At 41.1% G+C, this 25,264-nt stretch overlaps 1 protein-coding gene across 8 annotated transcripts in view; it reads right to left on the reverse strand.

The window, feature by feature from the left end:
• VWA3B (von Willebrand factor A domain containing 3B) overlaps positions 1 to 25,264 on the reverse strand; it is a 137,040-nt gene that overhangs the window by 61,402 nt on the left and 50,374 nt on the right. For all 8 annotated transcript variants that reach the window (XM_023524304.1, XM_023524306.1, XM_011381973.2 and 5 more), the window contains 5 exons: positions 10,945 to 11,141; positions 6,013 to 6,167; positions 3,627 to 3,765; positions 2,450 to 2,581; positions 1,110 to 1,208 (listed from right to left, as the gene is read on the reverse strand). In XM_023524304.1, the coding sequence (XP_023380072.1) occupies positions 1,110 to 1,208; positions 2,450 to 2,581; positions 3,627 to 3,765; positions 6,013 to 6,167; positions 10,945 to 11,141 (722 nt within the window). The remainder of the gene's footprint in view (positions 1 to 1,109; positions 1,209 to 2,449; positions 2,582 to 3,626; positions 3,766 to 6,012; positions 6,168 to 10,944; positions 11,142 to 25,264) is intronic.

Consider the following 25,264-nt stretch of genomic DNA (forward strand, 5'->3'; position numbering starts at 1 on the left):
TTCCAGACACAGCTGAAATGTTCCCTCCTCAGTGGAAACGGCCTGTCATCTCTCCTTCATGCACAGCAGAATTCACCACTCTGTGCTCTGAAACATCTCATGGCATAGGCAAGCCCACTCCCCACATCATGTGAGAGTTAACCATATATCTAGCACATTCCCCAATGTCACCTTCCCTAAGGCAGGGATATTATTCACCTCTGTAGCCTCAAACCTTGACACCACACACAGAACATGAGCAGGGCACAATACATTGCTTCCACAGAGAAAGTACTGTGAGATTGGTAAAAAAAAATCATTCCAAATAAAATTTCATTTTACATAGAACTTGTCTGTCATAATAAATCTAATGCTGCAGTAAAATCCAATTGCTTTGCTGTTTAAGCCCTAAACCATTGGACACAGAATATATTTTATACTAATTGCCTAGCAGTCTTCACAAGCAAACACCTCACGGTGAAGGAAACAAGTTGGTACTAATTCACTTTGGCAGTTAATTCACATTGTACTGGCCTGCAAGTCTGTGTATTTATATAATGCTCAGTGCATTAGTTTTCCATTCACAAAGCTCAAAAGAAGATGAACAGACACCACCAAAACTTTTCAAATATTTTCCAGTCAGGCTAAACAAAACAAAGAACATTCCACTAGAAAGGCCTGCTTTTGTTTAAATGATTACTAAGTTAAAATTAGGGGTAAAACCAAGGACGTTGTGCAGTGACATGTTTAGATTCAGAATCTCCAAAGGAAAAAAATCAAAAAGAGTCTTCTCACTCTTAGTCTATAATAAAATATAAACCAGTCTTCATTGGAAGGCGGAGATCTCCTTACATGGGGTTGGTTTCCAGGCCTGCAGGCATGTGTCACACTAACCAGATGACATTCATGGTCACATAAATTCTCCTCAGTGTTTCAGGGGAGAAACAAAGGGATTCCTCTGTATATTTTCTCACTTCAGTTCTGGGTCCCTCAGCCAAGGAAATATCTCCCAACGGCTTTTCGACAGCAACTGAAAGTTCCCCCAAACCATTCTGGTCCCCAAAACCATTCTCAGCATTGACTTTCAGAACACTGGTGAGTTCCTCTTTGTCCCCAACTTTGATAAGTACCTGATCGGGTCTGCCATCTGTCAGAAGGTAGATGGCTTGTGTTTCTTTATCAGCAAAAGCAAGCTGCAAGGCATTTAGAGTGTTTGTGGAACTTCCAATCTATAGGGAAGACAGAGAAAGAGAAGCCAAGCACACACTTGAATCTCAAAAAAGGCCTCAAACAAGTGTTATTTATTTTCTGCTTCCCCCCAAAAAAGTACTTGTGAAATAAAAGGTAAATTAACATTATATTGAGATAATAATTTAAGCCCAGTAATTCCAGGAAGCCAAACCTTGGTGTGCCATGAGCCTCTGACGGTCTCAGGAAGCCAAGACTATGGACTTCCTGTCCTGATGGCAGAACTCTTCATGCAATTTTATCTTTGTGTATTTCTGTGTGAAGCACTAACTCAGTTACTGCTCACTCAGCTGTCAGCACAGCTTAACCACGCAGCCTGAGTACACCCTGGCAGGGATCAGGTTTGTGTCAAACCAGGATTGACTCGTGACACCCAGAATTCGGCAGACACGAAGGTGATATCACTAGCTATCTGCATGTATAGCAAAGAAACTGCAAATTTTAAAAACTCCTACTGCAGTTTCTGCTCAGAGATGCAGAGCACTGGCAAGAATGTTACTCTGAAACTCACGATAAAAAGAAAGCCAGCAAGTCAGCAAGCATGTAACTGCTATTACACCCATCGGAGTGCTCAGGTCACAGGGTAACCAACTGGCCCCAAATATGGGGGAGACGGGCACCTGCAGAATCTGGCATAATGCAAGTGATGGCTTCCTGGGCAGGACACAGCCAGACACTCATAAGGAGAGTTTGGCTGGGGTAACTGGTGAACTGGTAGAGGCCGCCCAGGTGTACACTGGTGACAGGTAAAAGCCCGGAGACCACGACTAGAGAGGAGTCTGCATTCTCTCCAAGGCTTTGCCACCACAGGCCCCACAGGACGCTCACAGAAAAGATAGGGAGAGTCCCAGGGAGTCCCCTTCATGATGCAGGACAGCGAGAGAGCAACACATACATCTCCACAGAGGCCCTTCCTGTCTCCCCTGCAAAACAAAAGCCTTAATCTGTGTGTGGTGGGGAAGAGGGGAGAAGGCTTGAACATGGCGCCCTTAGGGACAGCTGGGGAAAGAAAAAGGGAAAAGCAAAGCCTCCACACCTGTGGGAGGAGCAGTTAAAACACTAAGGGGAGTGGATTAATGTAACCTTTGTAAACAAATGAGCGTCTGTGTGAAGCTACCACCATGCTTGGGGCTCAGAGCACTTCCTCAAGAATTTCTCTGCCATGACAACCTCAGCAGGCGATCAAGTCAAACTGCTTCTCCCAGACCCCCTTCCATCTTACCTTAATGTCTCTCACCCATGACTGAGCCCCTTTCAAATTATCTTCATCAATTTCAACAAGTTTTTCCTGCCAAGCAACTGCCTGAGCATCAAACTGCACAAAATTGAATTTCTTTTTATATTTCAGCTGTTCCTGTAAGAGACAATTATTATTTAACCATAAAACCACTCAAATGAAAGAAAATTTTATGACAGGTGATGTTTTGATAAATTTAAATCACTATGATATGTTTTCAGTCTAGAAGCTAAAAATTACATTCAATAGAGAAAGTCTTTTCTAGTACAAAAGGCATTTAAGTAAAATTTACACACAGTTTGGATACTAAATCTTTACAAGTGTAAATATGTATAAGTATATATTATATATATCACATATACATATAAGTTTATATATATAATGACATTAAATGTCTTTAATGCTGATATTGATGGTATACCAAATATGCACACTAAATCCAACATGCTTAAAGGAAAGGAAACCCAACACAGTGTCACATTTAGGTCACCCTCGTTTTGGTGAGGCCATTATTCCGTTACATATCTATTCACTTGCCTTCCAAGAGCCCATATTTCTCCAGCAGAGGTCTACCAAATTAGAAGCTGTGTTTTGTAGTTGTCAACACTCCCCACGATTATTTTCTGTGGTTAATACTCACATCAGCACCACCAGCGATCCCCGCTTCTGGGTGTGGAAACTCGGAGTTAGGAAATGTGGGCCGTGGCTTCAGGACCCACAACTCAGAGGCAGCACAGGTGCAGTAAGAAGGGGACACTCCTAATCACCAGCCTGCCCCCCTCCCACACCTCAGTGCTGGGGCCAGGGCACACAGCACCCTCATAAATGCTGAAGTTCACATTCAAACGCTGAGCTGATACATATCTGGCAAACCATGGAAGTGTGTGCACACAGCAGACTTCAGAAGAAAGAAAACCTGAAGCAATGGACAGAGAAATTCCCTAAGCAACGCATGAGTTAATAGAAGGGATCTGCTGAAGAGAGCTCTGCTTTCAAAGGAGAACTGAAGGTTCTCTAACGGCAGGAGGGAGCTTTCCCCTAAATGGCTTTCCTGTGGACTTCTGTGTGCAAAACTCGCCTGTGCCTCTCCCTTGACCATGGTGGAGATGTACCCATGATACACACAGGCCCACAAATGCATGAACTGATGGCTCCATCTAACCTGTATGAACTGGATAATCTTGTCCTTCACGAAGACCAATTTGTCTTTCATTGAGTGAGACGTATCAACGAGGACATAGATGCAATCGTTCCGCACTTTTCCAAAAAGGATTTGACTCCCATCCTGTAGCCATTTAATCCTAGGCAGGAAATAGGTTGCAAGTGAATGGATAAAGCCAATGGCAACAAGAGCATCTTCCTAAGAACTGAATGATACGTGTATGGAGGCCAGGTCTGTTTTGTATTGTTTACACACAATCTTCTGTGAGTCGATTACTCACTTTCAGGGGTTTCTGTGGAAAATCCTATATTTAGGCTGGCTGTCTCATCAGCCCCCCTCCACTGTCCATCATCAATCTAAGTAAAACAAAACTAGGAAAATCAATAGGACAGAAAAATCAATTCAGTACTGGGTTTTGAAGCCAAAAGTAAATTACCGCCAGTCATCTGAGCGTATGAAGCCCTCAGCTCTGACTCAGGCCATTTGCTCTCCCAGCCCTGTTGAATGCAGTCTAGCCAGTGATGCCAGCACATTTCTGAAGCTTATGGACAGTATCAAGCAACCCCAGCTCCCTATAACAACCAAGCATCAGGTGGCTGTATGAACAAGACTGCTTCTGGGATCAAGGCTCAGGCTCCCATGACAGGATGTAAATTAAGTGTGTGGCTACACGCAAAGCCTGAGGAAGGAGGAAGTGCAGAGGAAAAAATTATTTGAAACTGAGTTGAGTTCTGCAAGGCCTAGACAACTTGAATTTGTAGGACAAATACAGAGGATTGAATGAAATGAAATACGACATATCAAAATTTGTGAGAGGTGGCTAAAGTGGCAATCAGAGGAAAATTTATAAAATTAAATGCTTATATTAGAAAGAAAGAAAAGTCTCAAATAGGTGATCTAAGCATTCATCTTAAGAAACTTAAACCCAAAGTAAGGAGGAAAAAGGAAACAAAAAGATGAGAGTAAAAACAATGACATAGAAAGAAAACCCTATAGAGAAAAAAAAATAAAACCAAAAGTTGGTTCTTTGAAAAGATGGATAAAATGGACAATCTCTAGCCAAGCTGATTAGAAAATGAAGATGACATAAATTACCAACATAATTTCTATGTGCATTTAAAGAAATTGAATACATAGTTAAAAACTTTCTGACAAAGAAAAACTCCAGGCTTCAGTGATGAATTCTACAAACATTTAAGGGAGAGATGATACCAGTTTGCCACAGAGTCTTCTGGGAAATAGAGGAGAGAAAACTTCGCAGAGAGCCTTGACACCTGGTGGGAGGAGGGGGTCAAACAGACCCAGCAGCTGCCAGGTAGAGTATCTTTTAAACAGCATCCTTTTTCCCAGAGCTGAAATCCAAATTACTCTCCCCAAAAGTCAACTGTAAAAGTATAAACAAAGGAGACTCCAGATACAAAGCTTACTTTATCTGAGTGATTCATTACTGGCTGGGTTCTGAGAAGCTGGGGCTCTGGAAAGTTAATATGGTGGCAGACAAGGCTGTGCATCTTGTGGCTTTGTAACAGAAAACACACAAGGAGGGAGGGAATTCTCATTTCCAAGTGGCTACTGCAGGCTGGGTACTAGCCTAGACTCATTAGATTTAGTATCTCATCTAATCCATAGAATATATTGATAAATGGCACTATTATTCCCACTGTATAAATGAGGAAGTTGATACACAAAAACACTAACTAACTTGTCTCAGGTCACACAGCAAGTGGCAGAGCTGGATTAGAATCCATTTCTATCTGACCTCAGAGCCCATGCACCTAAATGGATTTGGTCTTTGTGGTCTAAAGCTGTCCCCTGGCATCAGGAGGTAAAAGCATGAAGGTAGATCATCCTCATGGGGCCGAAGTTGAAGTCACAGTGTTAGTACACCAGATTCATTAGCATCACCACACTTTATGAAACAGCAGAGTTGAGAGGGATCACATGAAGTTATTTTTAGCTGATTTCTAAACTACATACATACATATATATATTCTTGCATTGTATTCAAATATTTCACATTGTAAAAGCTGTCCTGAAATGTAATATTTGAGAGTACAGAAGACAGGTGTAATACAGCCTCAATATACCAGTGGCCCACAAGAAATGCAAGACATGGGCAGCAGCCTTCTCCTTAGCTACCCCAATGATACACAACCTTTGTTTGTTGTTTTCAAGAGTCTGCACTGGCACCAAGGCAGCTTGGAACCTGAACACAAACAGCACCCTCTGTTATTAACAAAGAGGCCATTGGCAGACCATCAGGTGGCAAACTTAACTTAATACGCTTATTGGCCATTTCTCTTGGTTAAGCTTTTACCAAGAGGTCGAGCAGACTTGAATTTCAAGAGAGACTAGATCATTTGTACCCTCCCATAAACACACCAACCTCCTCTGGATCTGGGCCAGGACTGCGTGAATCCTCTCACTGTACCATGTGCACTTCTCCTTGGTGATGCAGACATGGACCAAGCTCCCATCCTTCCAAGGAGCGTGGATAAATCTGCTACAGTATTTTGCATGGACTGTTTTCTTTTTGGTCTCCTAAGGAAAGGGCAAAGAACAGAAGCCATTCAGAAACCATACAAAGAAGAAAAGTCTCCAGATGGCATCTCCATCTCTGCCTTATTTACTCAGCCCTTAGCACGCACTCCCATGGTAAATTCATTCAACTGTCGGTTCGACCAAATGTGACCTATTTGTGCTAGACGTCACAAACGATGCTCAGAAAGAAATGCACAATCCCATCTGTACCCCAGAGAAGATAGTGTATCCAGTGGGTAACACCTAGACAATGAGTGTGGATGAAAACGAGGTCTGAGGATGGCACTTTCGGCATTTAGAGGTTGGGGACATGGGAAAGAAGTAACAAAGAAGGCTGAGAAAAAAATAGCAGTGAGGTAGGAAGAAACACAGGAGAGGTATTTTCTGCAAGTAAAAAAACTTCAAGGAGGTAACCAACTATATCAAATGTTGATATTAGGCCAACTAAGAAAGAGACTGAGAATCAACACCTGGATTTAGCTATTCAGGTATGAGTGGGTTTTGGTGGAGGGGGGCCTTTGCCTGACTAGAGTGTGTTCAACAGAACATGGGGAAACCACAGAATTTTAGAGGGGGAATGTGGAGTTAAATTCTAAAGAGGAGAAGAGAAACGAGGCTAATGAGGTACAGACAGAGGCAACAGGGGGTCAAACGCTGTATTTTTAATATGGGAGAAATAACACTATGTTTGCATGCTGATGGGAAAGGTCTGGAGATGAGGGCAATATTGATGATGTGGAATAGAAAAGGGAGAAAGAACAAGTGAGGGACCAAATGGGTATCAGTGCACACATGGAGGTGCTGGCCTTGGACAGAAGCTAGGACAGTATAGCCATCCTAGAAGAAATAAGAGTAGAACATACAGGTGCAGATGATGGGAGATTTGTAAGATGGAGGCAGGTGTTCGTGGATGTTCACTTCCACATTCAGTGAAATAGAAGGCAAGGTCACCTGCTGACAGAGAGCATGGAGGTGAAGGTGTTGAAGTTTGAAGAGGAAGAAGAAGGTAGACATCTTGCAAAATGAGAGTCTGAGTGGATTGGGAGAGCGCAGTGAGATTATAGGGCAGCACAAAGTTAGAAGTTAGAAGTCATGGATTTAAAGTGAAACCAAGCATTGTGACTGTGTGTTTTTCTCCAGTTTCTTCCACTGCAGTCAACTGCACAGGTATAAAGCAGAAAAGGCAGTAAGTTGAGATTTAACCAGGGTTGAGATTTTGCCAGAGGAGCGCAATAATGTGAGAGAAAACATAGTTGAGGACATACGAGAAGGACTGAGGATAGAGGAGACAGAGAAAAGGTGGTAGAAACAAATTCTACATCCCAGCAGGGTTGAAAGATTGGTGGAATTAATGACCTAAAAAAAGTGGTCAGATTGTGGATCTTTGGAATCAATGAAGTGGGTTATGATTACAAGACCAAGGGTATGCCTACAACAGGAAGGGGAGACATGGAGTGGAGGAGAAAGTTGTTGGAGGATGTCGGAGAAACGAAAGGTCAGGGTAAGGGATGTGCCATCCTCATGTGACTGACATCACTAAGACTTAAAACAGTTGAAGCCAGTGACAGTGAGCCAGAAGTTTACTGTCGGAGGCTTCACAAAGGATTGACAGAGATGACCTGGGGCTCAGTAGGTGACAGCCACAGGAGGTGTAGTGGGTGGTACTTTCTGATAACATAGGAAGAGGGTGGGAGAAGGATCAAGAAACAGCAAAGAAGAGCAAGGAAGCCACCTCTGGGCCACAGGATGCTGGGAGAAAAACCAGGGTTCTCAAGAGAGAGAACTCAGACAAGCAAGTGAAGGAAACATCTCAGAGCACCTGAGGTTCTAGGGGGATTGCTTATGACTTCTAGCTCTGGAGGGCATGGTGCAGGGCTTCTAGGAGTCAGGGAGGAATAGAGGAGGAGGCTTGGAAGGGAGGTCCGAGCCACTCGGGGATGAGATTCAGGGGTCTGGCGGTGACTGGTGAGAACAGGGCTGAGGGCACGAAGAGACTGGCCCTGCTGTGGCCCAGGCAGTGGAGAGAGAACCACTGCTTCACCTCAGAGCAAAGATGGAAGGAGAAGGATGTCCACTCTCTCATTCTCACCCCGTTCCCGGGGATAGCACCCAAGAGAGTTCTCCCTACTCTCAACCCCATCACATGGAATCTCCCAGCTGTGCCTTGGGCACTCCCAACTAGAAAGTTATGTGAATACAGATGTCAGGCAGGAGAGTGTCAAAATGATAAAGAAAAGCACAGTGTGAGAGCAAAGCAGAGCTGAGTTCAACCTTGGATAGCAGGTGAGTTGCCTAACCTCTCTGAGGCCCTAAGACTTTTTCTCATGAGAGCACAAATATTCATCTTTTATCTAAAGCACATGGGCATTCCATAAATGTCTATTTCTGATTCACCATGTTTGCAATAACGGGAAGGAGGAAGGTAATGTCTACTGGGCGTCTCCTGAGCGCCAGGCACTGTACTCAGATATGCATTTTTTAATTTGGACTTTAACACCACTCACATTACAGATATGAGAGTGAGACTCAAATAAGTCAAATTATTTGCTCACTAGTCCATAATTAGTAACGGGTAGAAATAGCATTCACACCCAGGTCTTCTCATTCCAAATCTGGTGCACGTTCCACCAAACCACACTGCCTAGTACATAGTAAAGGGTCAATAAATATTTGTTAGAGGAATAAATAGTGAGACTAGCGTGGCTTTTTGAACATCAGGGCTGGCTTTGTACACAAGCAGCATAAATAACCATGAATAAGACTTCATGGGTGCCCCAAAATATTAAGTTACTAGATGTTGCCTAAAATGCCCTAATTAGAAATATATTTTTGTCTCCTCCTCCCACCTGGTCGTTTATCTTAGAAATGCTGCACAGCAAGGCCTTTTTTGTCATAGATGTAGAGTTTCCTAGATCCATACCTACCAACCAGTTTTTAGAGTTAAAAGGTTAGGGAGTCCTAGACAGTGGGAGGGATCTTGACCTATTTCACAGCCTCAGTTTCTCCCTACCTTATATACATCACAATTTTAGTCATAAATCCAGTTTCGGATATGTAGCCCCAAATAGTAAAAAAATGGTCCCCTTTTCATCATTGTGAAAGAGGGCAGCTGTACTATATACTTCTCAACTTTCAGTGTATTATTATTTGTTAGCACAAGAAATTTGAGGTGAAATTTCCTATTTGTAAGCCTGATTTGTCAAATTGCCCCCATAAAATTTCATTTAAAACTGTCAAGAAAGAACAAAGAGAAAATCAGTATTAGAGATAAGCCTGAGTGTACCACCACACTGTCACAGTAAGCTATGTTCAAATGGACAGGGATTCATATCTTTCAGTATCCAGGGCCTAATGCATTTTAAAAATAAAAATTTAGTTATGAATAATTTTCTGAACTAATGACATATCTGAATAATGTCCACAAAATCAGAAGACTGTACTGGGCCAGGAAACGAACAAATGAGATTTCCCTGTAATGCAGCAATTATTCTGTGTCCCAGTGTCTGCACCAGGAAACAAGTCTTACGTCAGTGCTGCATTTTTCTAATTCAATTTTTATATTTTCTTCCTTGTAGTTTTGTCAACACATGGCAGTGAGAGAGCAAAAACACAACATCATGTGGCTGTTATACTCCAAAGGAAAGAGCCCTTCCCCAGAGGATAAGGAGCCCTGTGGCCAGATAGCCCAAGGAGTGTCCGAGACTGGGTTTTCACCTCTGAATTGACAGACATCTCAGTGGCAATCTTGACATTGAATCAGAGCCTTAGGGAATATGTAAAGCTGCCTGCATTTGAAAAAGACCTTGACTTCCTCTTCCAGTTGTTTGCTCTGTTGCTGGCATTTCAGCTTTCACTTCACAGTGTGTAACTGGGCCTTTACTATCTTCTAAAAGAGATTTCTTTCAGTTTTACAAATTTAGAATATTTCTCAGCCCAATTTTTTGTTTCATATTGTGACACATTTTAGTCTTTCCAGAATTCTAAACTAGTCTTTCCATAATTCTAAGCTCTGAAAGTCTTCCGTGTCCTGTTCTACACATCAATGTTTCTTGAAGTGTGGCCCTTGGATCAGTAGCTTCACTTCATCTAGGCATTGTTATCAATGCAGTTTTTTGGCAGCCCCCTCAAACCCATTGGCTCCTGCACTAAAGTTTAGGAGCCACTGCAACAGGTCATTATCCTTCCGTTGTGAGCCAGTCGAGAAGCTGTATTCCTTTCGGACCCACTGGCACCATGAAACTACAGCTTTCAAAAGTTTTCCCACCCTTCTAGGGCTGTAACCCCTTAGAGAATCTGATTTTATATTTACTATGAATCCACAAAATACAGACTGGCAGTCCCTAGACTGATGTATCTTTAAGACAGTGACAATATAAGCGGACCCTAGAAATGTCTACTTGGGGCATATTCACCAGCAATTTCTCTCTTCCATTCAACATCAGGGCTTAAAGGGCTTCTCTTCTGACACACTGTTGAATAATTCTAAGAGTCATAATGCCTGAATTTCTACGAGCCCAGCTCCTGGCTTATGGATAATTATTGTATGATTCACTTATCTCTAGAAACCATTCTCAGACTAAATCCCCACTCCCATAAGCACAACTCAGAGCCACGGATGGTGAGAAGCAGAGGGGCACCCTTCTATGTGAAAACCCCATTCGGTTTCCTCTATGCTACCTTCTACCTTGGTCCTGCCCTGGGCTCTGGTCTCATGAAGGCCACACCCACCCAGGGCACTGAGAGAAGGCCACAGCCCTGCAGGATGCTCGTCACTTACCGCATTTGTCTGCGTGGACTCATTCTCAGGTTTGGTTTTTATATCAACAACTCCGTCAGCGTGGCGGAAGGAGCACTCAGCAAGAACATCATAAAATGACAGTTTCTGGGCTTTTAAGCCATATTTCTGCAGCCACTTCTTGGAGTCCCAGGTGTCTTCTAGATTTGATTCGTTCGGAACAGAGGTGGCTCCAGATTCTGTTTTTAGAATCACAGCTCATCAGCCATCCATATCACACAAACCATTTGTATTTCACCCCACCTCAGTATTTACCAAGCAGAAACTGTTCTCTGTTAAACCACATTCTTTTCGGGAAGTATCATTCCAAAGCAAGACTGGTAGAGAGCTGGGTCACAAGACTAGAAGGCAGAAATCTGATGCTTTTCACCCCACAGTCCCCTCTGTCTAAGTTGACTGGCACCATGCACAGGTGGAGATGGCCAACAGATCAAAGCTGTGTGTCGTGAGAGACTGAAACTTGGGGTCAGAAGCTCTGGGTTCAATTTCTGCCTCCATCACTTACTAGCTTGGGTTAGTCACTCCACTTAACCTCCCCGAGCGTCAGCAGAATTCTTCGCCCGCAGATGGCATCTGCTGGGTCTTCCTAGATGTGTTGGAGTAATTCAAGGGGAAAAGTCATGTGGAAGTGCTTTGTAACAAGCAGGGAGAAGTTGGGGCATGTAACCTGCACTGAGGTGGGAATGAGTCAACCCTGGAAGGCTAGCAGGCTGCCTCCCAGAGCTCCCCTGTTAACTTGATGGATTTATCCTGACTCAGAGCCTGGTCCTCAACTCTGCAGGTTCAGAATCTTCACATGTCAGTTCTGGCCCCAGGAGTTGATCTATGGCAATTCACCTTAGTCAGATTCACAGGATAAAGTATAACCCAGAAGGCCAACTGCCCAAATATCCCCAGCCTTAGGAACAGACCCTTGGTGTTTTCCAAAGCTTTCCTGTACTCTCTAAGTGGTAGGAGGTATTATGCTGTATGAGCAGAAAAAAACACAAAAGCCAGCTATCATACAAGCAGAAAAGCATTTATCTTGGTGGCTCAAAACTCTTGCTGCCATCTGAGAGAGACCAGGGTATCTGAGGGAGGGAGATGGGCACCAAGAAGGCAAGCAGATCTGAAGCTGAGGAGGAGGAGGCATGGGTAGCTGGAACTGACTTGTACTGGCCCATGAGAGCTGACGGCCCCTCTCTTGCCAGCCCCATGCTCAGTGGTAGCATATCGCTGGGGGAGCGGGGGGTGAAATTGACCATGCTGGGAGTATTCACAGAATTTAGAAATCAGCAAATATTACAAATCGGGCTTTTTTAATTCCAGAGAGTGGATCAGTAAACATTTATCTGCATGCCTGCTGGAAGGAAGGCAGAAGGGACCCTGAGCTTTCAGCCCCACAGAAGGGACAGCACAGCACTAGAAGGACCGAGAGGTGCTGGGCAGAGGTGGGTTTTTATTGAGCGTACTACTGAGTATTAGGTCCACCAGCTCTACAGAGTTTATTACCACTTAGATCTGTGGTTCTAACTCTGCACACTGGAATCCTCTGAGGAGTTATAAAAATACTGATGCCTGGGCCCCACTCATTAGATTCTGTTTTAATTGGTCTGGACACTGGGATTTTTCAAAGCTTTCCAGATGATTGTACCATGCATACAAACTTTGCACTTGGGGTAAGACGAAAAGAGCTTTCTAAATTATGAGTTGGTGATTCCATCTGTTATGCTTCCACCAGACACAGAGTCAAGTCAAATTATACTTTTAATTAAAAAGTACTGCTCACTATTAGGGAACAAAAATATGACCCATACTTGCCCATTACTATATTTAAGGGAATATATAATTAGAATAAGATTTGGAGACATAAAACACTTTAGAGCCAACTGCTCTCAATAATAGGTAAAGTATCTGTCCATTAATTCTATATGTGAGCCATGTCCTCAAATATTAATAGAACACTTTTTAAATAACACATTCTGAAATCTATTGGAGCTGGAATACCTTAAGAATACCTTGTTTTTGGCTTTTGAACTTTAAACCAACCTGGCATGGAAAGCCCCTTTAGGTACCATCCACAATACCAGCACTTGGTTTCTATGTGACTCGCAAAGTGTCCTCTCACCCTATGCAGGGAGCTCCGATCAGAGTCTTCCCAGAGCTTCTGATGCCCAAGTTTCCTCTGCACATTCACCTGCATCATAGGGAAGCAGGACAAAGAGGACGGAGTCATTTCATCTGTGGAATCAGCCTCTTGAGAAATTCTTTGGGTGGCCACTTTGTCTGATGATTGTTAATTACATTCTGAGTCTCTGTCGCCTCTTTGTTCCTACTTTATTATCGCCTCCCTTTTTTCTGATCAGTAGGTGTAGAAGAAAGTAAATTTTTCATTCAATGATTTCCACAGCAACATACATACTGTCACATCCTGCTCTGTTTTCGGTTGCCTTTTTTTAAAAAGCCCTTTATCAATGATAAATTCCAGCTTACCATAAAATAACTTCCTGAAAAAAAAAAAATCAAACCAATTTTAACAAGATTGTTTAAAGAATCGACCTTCTGACTCCTTCTAGCTTCATCAAGGATCAGGCAGGGCAGTTTAGGGCACGACTCAGACTCTAATCACCCTCCAAAAAGGGGGCTGGGAGGAGATCCCAAAGCAACCTGAACTTCATGCAAAAACAGCCTAAGTGCTCCAAAGCTGAAGACAGTAAAAGAGGAAGTCTTTTCACTTTCAGTGTGTATTGTACCAATTAGTAGCTGAGCCAAATTTTGCCCAGTGGGTCAGTGGGAAGGGCCTTGTCAGGTCATCAGAGTCACTTGCTGAGGAGTTCTTTCCATTTCTCTGCAGTTGTCTTAACAAGAGCCTTACACAAATTCTCACCTCCAGAGCCCAGCATAATAAATACCTCCATTTATTAGAGATGTGAGCTCACAGTTCATCCTGGTTATACTAATTTCTTTTCCATGTGTTACATTGCTAAGGAGTTTCTGTCAGTTACAACAAGAGGAAAACATGGCAGACCACACCTATGCCACAGAATTACCTGGCATGGTCTTCTCCGTCCTAGTTAGCAATCTCGGAACATGTTTTAATGAGTAAGACCTACTGGCCAATGCTTTTGAAACATCACTGCTGCAGCCAAGGCCAAATGACAAATTGAGCACAGTGTATCAGTGTCCACTGATACCCTCAGGGTACAGTTCCTGAGAGTCTCATAGCCACCAAGGGTTCACTACCACCACAACTGCCTGTCCCACAGTGATGAATGGTCTCACGTGTCTACTTGGCTGGGCCACACTACACAGATACTTGGTCAAACATTATACTAAACATTTTTGTGAAGGTGTTTTTTAGCTGAGATTAACATTCAAGTCCATAGGCTTTGAGTAAAGTAGATTGTCCGCCTTACATGAGTGGGCTTCCCCGCTCAGTTGAAAGACTACAGAGAAAAAAGACTGACCTTCCCTGAGGAAGAGGGGATTCTGTCAGCAGTCAGCCCGTGGACCTGGACGACAATGCCAGCCCTTCCCTGGGTCTGCAGCCTGCAGCCTGCTCTGCAGATTGTGAACCTGCCAACCCACGCATTCATGTGAGTCATTTCTCTCTCTGCCTCTGTCTCTATACACGCACACACACATCCTATTGGTTCTGTTTCTCTGAAGAACCCCGACTAACACAGCCATCTTCCTCCACTGAAAGTAACTTGTCCAGTGCCTCATTCCTGCCATGCCAGGCCCATGTGACTTTTAAGGGAAGCACCACCAGCTAACGAACAGACTAGAGCCCTATATGGAGCCAACCTCAGAGAGCATCAGGGTCAACATTTCCCACGCTGTGTTCCACAAACATATGTCCACTGTATGGGAGTTGACATAACTCAGAAAGAGGGTTCCTTCGCAAAAAGTTTGGGGAGCTTGAAGCTAAACAGTTTCAACAGGTTCTTTATCATAGGACTTACTCGAGCCTTTGACAGAGGACACAGCAGTGGGGCCGCCATAAGCAGAGGCATAAATGGCATTTCCTAAAGTTAGTTAGTCCCAGACCCTCTCCACACAGAACATTTTGGAGGGCTTACATTTGATAGACGACAGTTTGGTACACACTGCCCAACATTTCTGTTATCACAGGTACCATAAGATACTAACCCAGCCCTTGCCTGCCACAAGGGAACTGGCATGGGAAATGGATGCTGTGAAATTAGTTGAAAAGGAAAAGGTTCAGGAGATGTCTGACAGAAAGAAAGAAAAAATATTATTCTACAAGTAGGAAGAATGTTTAAACTACATCACATGCAATTGGCCATTGAGGAATAAGGAGCAATAGGTTAGTGACAAACCTGCACAAAGGCTGAGAGGAAACCACTAGTGGAGCACAGACTACAAGAGAAGAATTTTGAAAACCACATTTTCATGTATCTACATCTAAAATGACATTTAAAATAAGCCGAAAATAGTTCAGGGTCAGTGACGTAGGAAGAATATTATACCTCAGGCAACTATTTCTTTAAAAATAGTGTGACCTGGCTAAATAAACAAGTCAATTCAAGATGTTTCGTATAAAGTGAAAAAATCAAGATTGAGAACTGAGAAAAGAATAAATGGACTTTGAGAACTTTAGATTAAGAACCTGAAATTCATGTCACAGGGAGAATGGGAACTCTGCAACAGAGTGGGAATACTGGAATTAAACCAAGACAGAAATCTGAATCTGTTCCCTTCAGAAATTAAAATATTTGCCACTTTTTTGATCTTGTATCACCATCACCAAGGTATTTTTTTTCACTTTTAGTCAGCATATTTATTTCTTGTATTCTTTAAAAAATTGTTGAGATATAATTCACATACTATAAAATTCACCCTTTTAAAGTGTACCATTCTGTGGTTTTTGGTTTATTTACATGGTTGTGCAACCATCACCACTATTTAATGCCAGCGCATCTTCATCTTTTGAAAGAACTAACTTTTGGTTTCTTTTATTTTTGCTATTATTTTTCTATTCTCTATTTCATTTATTATTCTCTAATTTGTATTATTTCCTTGATTCCACATGCTTTCAGTTCAGTGTCTTCTTATTCTAATTTCTCAAGGTAGAAGGTTAGTTTATTAGAGTTCTTTTTTTTCTTTTTTAATATAGGTGTTTACAGCTATAAATTACTTTGTACAAACTGCTTTAGCTGCATTGCCTAAATTTTGACAAATTAAGTTTTTGGTTTTAATTTACCTCAAAGTATTTTCTAGTTTTCTTTTTGATTTCTTTCACCTATTTTTATTTAGGAGTATGTTGTTAATATACACATATTTGTCAGTTTCAAAAAAAAATCCTTGTTATTGATATTCAGTTTCATCCATTGAGGTTAGAGAACATATTTTGTATTATTTCAATCGTTTTAAATTTATTGTTGTGGTCTAACATATGATCTCTTCTGGAGAATAATCAGTGTGCATTTGAGAAGAATACATACTCTACTGCTGTTACATGGAGTATTCCATAGATATCTATTTGGTGTAGTTCATTTGTTGTGTTGTGAAAGTTTTCCATTTCATTATTGATCTTCTCCCTAATTATTCCATTCATTATTGAAAGTGAGATACTGAAGTCTTCGACAATTATTATTGAACTATTTCTCCTTTCAATCAGACAGTTTTTGCACCATACATTTTGAGGATCTATTTTTAGGTGCATATATGTTTATGATTGTTATAACTTCTTGGTAAACTGACACTTTCATTATCATCAAATGTCCCTCTTGCAAAAAATGTTGTCTTAAAGTCTATTTTGTTTAAAATTAGTATAGCCACTCCAGCTCTTCAATTGTTTCTAACTGTATGGTATATTATTTCCATCCTTTACTTTTATTCTATTGCATCTTTCAGTCTAAAATGTGTCTTTTATAGGGAGCATATTGCTGGATTATGTTTTTTTAAAATGCATCCTGCATACTCTGCTGTTTTATTGAAGTATTCGATCCATTTTTATGTAATATAATAAATAATATGGCAGGATTTACACATGTCATTTTTCTATATGTCTTAAATCTTTTTCATTCCTCTATCACTGCCTTCTTTTGTGTTAAAAAGATATTTTCTAGGATACTGCTTTAATTCTCTTGGCATACATATATAATATTTAGTTACATATATTTAGTTATATATATAAGTATATATATTTAGTTATTTTCTTAGTGGCTTCCCTCAGGATTACAATTAACATTTTATCACAACCCAGCTGGGATTAATACCAAATTAATTTTAATAGTACACAAAAGCTTTACACCTTCACATGCTACCACCCTAGTCCCAGATGCCATAATCTCTCATCTATTCCAACATCGTAACTCTCTTCCCTCATCTTTGCTTGGTCCTTCCCTTCCAATCTGCTTCCCACTCAGTAGCCAAAATGATTATTTTTCTAAATGCAAATCTGATTTTATCATTCCCTTGCTTAAAATCTTCCAATGGCTTCCTGCTGATCTGAAATAAAAGACTGACATCTCATACCATGGCTTCCAGACCCAGCATGAGCTAGTCCTTTCCAGATTCATCACAGGCCAATTGCTAACTTAAACTCTGAGCTCCACACTCATTTTTAAAACTCTTCTAAAGTGCCATGCTCCTCCTTGCTTCAGGACCTTTGCATGTGATGTTCTTCTGCCTGGTATATATTCTCTTACCTTTATTCCTTCACCTCATTAACTTACCTCCTCAACTCTTACATATCAGCTCCAATATCATTTCCTCAGCAAAGCTTTCCTTGACTCCAGAGAATAACTCAGAAACTCACATTTTTACTTAGTTATTCTACCCCAGTTGGTAATCATACTTCTCTGTGAATCTAGTTTTCTACCCTTCCTGAGCAAGAAATAGTACAAGGTCCTGCTTTATGAGGGCCCACTCCGTGTCTATTTTATTCATCATTATACTCATTATCTAGCACAAAGCTACATATAGTAACTGCTCAATAAATGAAAGAATAAATATATTAACATTTTCTTAAGTGATCATTGTATTCTAACAATAAGCCTGCACAGTTTTAAGTGTTTTACATGTATTTCCTCATTTAATTCTCAGCCCAGTGGGGTAGGTATTATCATTATCATCCTAATTTTACAAATAAGGAAACTGAGGCACAGATAATAAATGTCTTGCCTAGGGTCACATAGGAGCAGGCAGAACCAGGATGAATATCTTTCTAACTCCAAACTTGTGTACTTCACCATCACCCAGGACTACAGAGAAATCTGGCTGGTTATTTTAATACAATGACAATAAAAAATCAGGATTGTCCCTCTCTCCATTTGTTCAAAAATAAGTGCTCAAAACTTGTGGAGATCCTGGTTGGAACTCCCTGCAGAGCCTGAGTGAGCCTCTAGCCCCCCTTCCTTGTCTTTTGTCACTGAGTCTGATATTTTGAAGCAACCAAGTATTCAGAGTCCAGTCTTGGCACGGCTACACAACACAATTAGACTGATTATCTCCAGTGGGTCATAAAATGGCTGTGAAGGTTATTCAAAATAAAAAATTCCTGAAATGTTTTCAGCTGAATATTATCCAAATAAATGTAAAGTTTCCTTAACTTTGGACGAATTCTTGAATGTTTTGTGAGAAAAACCTTCTTCTCATTTGAGAGTCACACCTGGCACACACACACAGACACACATACAAAGAACGCTCAAACACACCAACTCTGAACAGTTCAGCCTCTCAGGAGTGACCTACATCCTCCTTGTTTATTAACAGCTGGGTTAACATATAATCAACGTATGATAAACAATACACATTACTAGTACAAACTGATAAGTTTTGGCATATGTATGATTAGATTTATGTCTATCATCTTGCTATTCATTTCCTTTTATCTTTTTTTCTGACAGCTTCCTATTTTTAATTTTTTTATAATCCTTTGTATGCTCGTTTTGTCATTGAGTGGTTATTTTAGGTTTATAGTATACATTCTTAATGTATCATGGTCTGACTTCAACTGATATTACATCACTTCACAAATAGTATAAGAAACCCACAACAGCATACTTCCTTTTCTCCCCTCCTGGATTTTATTTTGCAGTTCAGTGGTTTATTGTTGTTTTAATTGTGGTAAAATGTACATAACACAAAATTTACCATCTTAATCACTTTTAGGTGTGAAATTCCATGGCATTAAGTACATTCACATTGTTGTGCAACTACCACCACCTTCCATCTTCAGAACGTTTTCAGTATCCCAAACGGAAACTCTGTACACATTAAATAATAATTCCCACTGCCCCAGCCCCTGGTAACCACTAATCTACTTTCTTGCTCTACAAATTTGAGTATTCTAGGTACCCCATATAGGTAGAAACACACAATATTTGTCATTTTGTGTCTGGCTTATTTCACTTATCATAATGTCTTCAAGGTATATCCAAGTTGTAGCATATGTCAGAATTTCCTTTCTTTTTAAGGCTGAATACAATTCCACTGTATGTATATACCACATTTTGTTTATCCAGTGGCCATATGGGTTATCTTTGAATAATGCTGCTATTCCTCTGATAGTTTTTATGCTATTATTGTCATATGCTTTACTTATACATATGTTATAGACCCCACAGCACACTGTTATTATTTGTGTTTAAACAATCTTTTAAATATGTCTAAATAGAAAAATATCATATATTTACCCACGTAGTTGTTTCTGGTGTTCTTTATTCCTTTGTATTGATTCATATTTCCCTTCATTTTTCCATAAAAAAGTATCATTCTCCTCTTGCCTAAGTGATTTCCTCTAACATTTTCAGCAGTGCAGATGTGCTGATAATAAATTCTTTCAGCTTTTATATGTGTGAAAACATCTTCATTTTTGCTTTGGTTCTTGAAATATATTTTCATGGAATATAGAATTCTACATTGAAAATTTAAGGTACTGAATGGAAAAAAAAAAAGATGTTTCTCCACTATCTCTTCACTTACAAGAAATCTGCTGTCATGCTCACCTTCATTCCTTTGTACATAACATGCCTTGTTTTCCTCTGGTTGCTTTTAGGATTTCCTATGTATTAGTTATCAGTTTTGAGCAAATTGGTTGTGATGTCCCTTGGTACAGACTCCTTCATTTTCCTGTACTTGCCATTTATTGAACTCCTTGTATCTCTAGGTTATAGTTTTCACCAAATTTGGAAATTTTTCAATCTTTATTTCTCTAAATATTTTTCTCTCTTCTCTTCTCCTCGAGAATTCCACTTACATGTATATTTGGCCACTTAAAGTTGTCTCACAACTCACCAATGCTCTGTTTGTTAGTTATTTTTTGTTCATTTTTTTTTCTTTTTATTATTTTTTTTGTGTCTCATTTTGGATAGTTTCTATCGCTATGTCTTCAAGTTCACTAATCTTTTTTTCTAGCCATGTCAAACTGCCATTAATCCCATTTAGCATGTTCTCATCTAAGATATTTTCTTCCCTAAAAGTTTCTATCTCTAAAAGTTCAACATGTACCTTTTTTTTATATCTCCTCTATCCTTACTTAACTTTTTGAACATATGAAATCATTATAACAACTCTTTGAATGTCTTTTCCTGCCTATTCTAATGTCTGTGTCAGTTCCCAGTCAGCTTGATCGATTGATTCTGAAGGTGAACACTTCCTGTTCCTTTTCTTTTCATGTCTAGTAACTTTGATTGGACATCAATCATTGTGAGTTTTACCTCATTGGGTATTGGAGGTTTCTGTATTATTATAAATCTTCATGAGTTTTGTTCTACAATGCAGTTGAGTTACCTATGAAGAGTTCCTTCCTTTCATGTCTTGCTTTGATGATTTCTTAGGAGAGCCCAGAGGTCAATTTAAGGCTAGTCAGTCCCCATTACCAAGGCAAGACCTTCCCAAGTAGCCAAATCAGTGGTGTCCCGAAGTTATACATTTTCTAGTCAGGCTGGTGAGAACAGGCCATGTGTGAGCGCCGAGGCTTTTCTTTCTAATTTTCTTTCCAATGACTCTTTCTCAGTCTCAAGTAATTTCCTCACGTAAATGAGCTGATTAGAACTGAGCCGAATTCTCAAGGGAAACTCTCTGCAGATTTCCAGAGTTCTCCCTCTGTGCACCTTTCTCCTCTCTAGTACTTTGTTCTGTGAAATCTAGATATCTTGGTCTCCCTGGACTCTTCACTCTGGCTTCCAAGCTCAGAAATTTGCTGTGCTTCAACTGAGGTCCTTGTCCCCATACCATGGCCTGGAAACTCTAAGCATTAAGCTGGGACAATCATAGAGCTCGCCATGAATTTTCCCTGTATTTCAGGGTCCACTGGCCTTAATTGCTAGATGTTCAACGTCTTGAAAAACCATTGTTTCATATACTTTTGTTAGTTTTTCCCCCCCAGGGAATTCTTTTTTATTCCAGGTTTATTGAAATATAATAGATAATTAGTTGCTCATATTTACATTATACAATTCAATGAGGTGGTTTTTTTTTTTTTTCAGTTATAGTTGGGATACAATACCAGTTTCAGTTGTAAAACCTAGTGATCAGAGATCCACATAACTCACAAAGTGATCACCCCACCAAATCTAGTACTCCTCTTCCCCCTTACATATTACAGCATCATTAACTATCTTCCCCATGCTACACTCTGCATCTCCACATCAGTTTTGCAACTATCTGTGTGTACCTCTTGAATCCCTTTGTCTTTTTTTTTTTTTGCTGTCCCTCCTAACTCCCCTCTTATCTAGTACCCCTCAAAATATTCTCTGTATCCATTAATTTATTTCTGCTTTTGTTGTTGTTGTTTATTTTCTTCTTTGGATTCCACATGTTTGTGAAATCATGCGATTTTTGTCTTTCTCTATCCGATCCATTTCATTCGGTGCAATATCCTCTAGGTCCAACAAGGCAATATCTTTTTCCATCCCCTTCCTTTTAGTCTGTTTGTGTCTTTTAATCTGAAGTGACTCTCTTGTAGGCAGCATATGTAGGGTTCTTGTTTTCTTATCCATTCAGCCACTCTAGCTTTTGGTTGGAACACTTAATTCTTATCCATTTGAGGTACATGTTGATAGGAATGTAGTTATTATCATTCTTTATTCCTGTTTTTGATACATGTTTTTTCTTCTTAAAGATGTCTCTCCAACATTTCCTGTACTACTGGCTGGGCGTTGATAAATTCCTTTAGCTTATTTTTGTCTGAGAAGTTCTTTATCTGTCCTTTGACTCTTGGTTGTAGATCCTGGTTTTTCATCATGCTGAATATTTTGTGCCAAGCCCTTCTGTCATGCATGGTTTCTTTTGAGAAATCAGATGCCAGTCTATGGGTGCTCCCTTGTAGGTAACCAACTGCTTTTCTCTTGCTGCTTTTAAGATTCTCTCTTTGTATTTAACCTTTGGCATTTTAATTATGATGTGTCTTGGTGTGGGCCTCTTTGGGTTCCTCCTTCTTGGGACTCTCTGAGCTTCCTGGGGTTGTATGTCTAATTCCTTCACCAGGTGAGAGAAATTTTCCATCATTATTTATTCAAATAGCTCTTCAACTTCTTGTTTTCTTTCAGGTACTCCTATGACCTGGATATTTTTACATTTAATTGTGTCCTATAGGCTACTTAAATTATTATTACAATCTTGGCTTCTTTTTTATTGCTATTCTGATTGAGTGTCCTTGGCTTCCCCATCCTCTATATCAGTGGTTCGATCCTCTTCTTTATCAACTGTTTATTCCACTTAATATACTCTTTTTCTGAGATAATGTGTTCTTCATTTCTGACTGATTCCTTTTTATAATTTCAGTTTTAATGTTTTTATCCCTTTGTTAAAGTTCTCACTGAATTCATCTACACTTCCCCTAAATTCATCGAGCATCTTTATAACCAGTGTTTTGAACCCCATATCTGTTAGATTGCTTGACTCCATTATTCCTGGATCTCTGTTTTGTTCTCTCATATGGTTTCTGCTTCTCTGTCTCCTCATTTTGGCTGCCTTTCTGTGTCTGCCACTATATACTGAGCAAAGCTCCTAAGTCTCCCAGTCTTATTAGTGAGGCTTTGTTTACTAGGTGTCCAGTGACACAGTCCTGAGAAGGGTTCAGATGCAGGCCAGGTTTAGCCCCAGCATGTGCTTCTTGCCACCTGTTAAGATTCAGCTAGCAATCCACAGATGCTGTGCTTATAGTTACTTCAAGAAACCACACCAGAAACCAAGGCCAGCTGCCACCAGTGTGAGCCTTGGTGCTGCTCCAAGGATGGAGCACCTGACTCACTGAGGATACATCTGGATATGACTTGGGTGGGGCCGTGAGTTGGGGGAGGCAGAGTTTCAGGGAATCCTCTGGGCAGAGCGACCTCTGTTATCTAGTGTGATGACATCTCAGCTGAGGAAGCGCTGTGTCCACACACTGGAAGAGGGGAGGGCTCAACAAAGGAATAATGGATACTGCCAGCACTTCTGTCCAGGAGAATGCCTCATCTCCAGCCCTCGCTTCAACAACACTGTAAGTCTTTGGCGCCCCCCGCGCGGCATCCCCAGCACTGGTACTTAGAGCAAGTCCGTCACCTCAAAAGTCCGCTGGCGGACATGGTCCCTTTAAGAGACGTCTGCAGCTGCCAGCTGCCACTGCCATAGCATTTGTCCCACTCAGCCACTCGGGACCATGTTCCAGGGTGATTTCTTATTTCTCTCTCTAGTTGCAGGACTTGTTCATCTAGATCTCAGGCGACTTTCCTTGTTGTTTGTTCTGTGATTCTGTCATAACTTTGATTTGGTCACAAGAGGGATAAACAAAGTCTCTATCATCTACGCCATTTTTTTTACCTCTCCTCCCAAGGGAATTCTTCTGTCCTGCTCTTGATAATTAAAAGAGGACAAAATTACCAGTGGCCGTAGTGACTGGCCTCATTGTTTTCTTATCCCAGGCATCAGGCTGATGAGTCATCCCTGCCAGAAACTGGCCCTATGGTTACAGGTGCCAGTTGATCCCAGAACCAGTGTGCCCAGCCTAAGGGGCACATGGGAGCTGTTATGCCCAGGAGGCAAGTCTTTGTCTAATTCACATGAAGGCTCCATATGCAATGGCAGCCCACATGATCTCCCCTCTGACCCTTCCTCTTTTAAGATGACTACCCCATGTCCTCTGGCCTGCAGGCCCTGAGCAGCCAAACACGGGGGATGGCCACTGCCTTCACGTGACACAGACACAGGGTCTTTGGCTGACACAGCATTTTCCTCAATAACACTGGGTTGTGGGTGGCAACTGAAGCAGGTCAGATACTCCATGTGTGGCCTCTGATGCCAAACAAAGCAAGGTTACAAAATTTCGAGGGGTATCCAACACTGGAAAGGACCTGGCCAAATTTTCCTTTTTAAATAAAAGTAGTACATTTGAAGCATCTTTTGAAAAATTATGCTTAGAGTTATTTCAGTTTTTAGTTTTTGGGGCTTTTTTTTTTTTTGGTGGGGGCGTAGATCTAAAGGAAGTAATCTGATCTATCCTTCTATCAATTACAGAGGCCAATAACTCTTCTGTTTCCCTTAGGAACAACATCTAAAAGCCTTCTGTTGACCCTTAAGATTAACTGCCTCAAGCTTAATACTGCCTGTGTCAGTCTACTCAAGCTGCTATAACAAAACACTATAGATGGGGGACTGAAACAACAGAAATTGATTTTCCCACAGTTCTGGCAGCTGGAAGTGTAAGATCAAGGTGCCCGCAGTGTTGGTTTCTGTTGAAGCATCTCTTTCTGGCTTATAGACAGCCACCTTCTTGCTGTGTCCTCACACAGCTTTTCCTCTATGCACTCTTGAAGAGAGTTCTTTCTCTTCTTATCAGGACACCTGTCATTTTGGATTAAGGCCCCACCCTTATGATCTCATTTAACCTTAATCACCTCCTTAAAGGCCCTGTCTCCAGGGGGTTAGGGCCTCAACATATGAATTTGCAGGGAATACATACAGTTCCATCCATAGCACCCCCCCCCCCAACCAAATATAGCAGCAGGGTCACCATTCTCTCTGCCTGGCATGGATATTTACTTCAGCCTATGTCTGCCTGCTTCACTTTCATTCTCTCAGGATGAAAGAGGACTGTCTGGGTTCTAGACTCTAAGCTTTCTGAGTGGGGTGTCACTATAAGTGAGAGACCCCTCCAGACAAGGCTAATTAGGCCCCTGCTTGGGGACCCCAGAGAGCTGGTTCTGACAAAGCAATAGCAGCTGCTTCTTCTCAGGGTCAAGTCAGATACCCAGTCACAGAAAAAAGTCCCTGTCACCAGAAATTTATCAAGTTGCACAGGGCAAGCTTGCCCAGGCCCTCAATCACTTCGCCCACTACACATGTCCCCTTCTCCATTTCTCTTCTTCAA

Source organism: Pteropus vampyrus, unplaced genomic scaffold (genome assembly GCF_000151845.1).
Source record: "Pteropus vampyrus isolate Shadow unplaced genomic scaffold, Pvam_2.0 Scaffold461, whole genome shotgun sequence".
NCBI classification, from domain to species: Eukaryota; Metazoa; Chordata; class Mammalia; order Chiroptera; family Pteropodidae; genus Pteropus; species Pteropus vampyrus.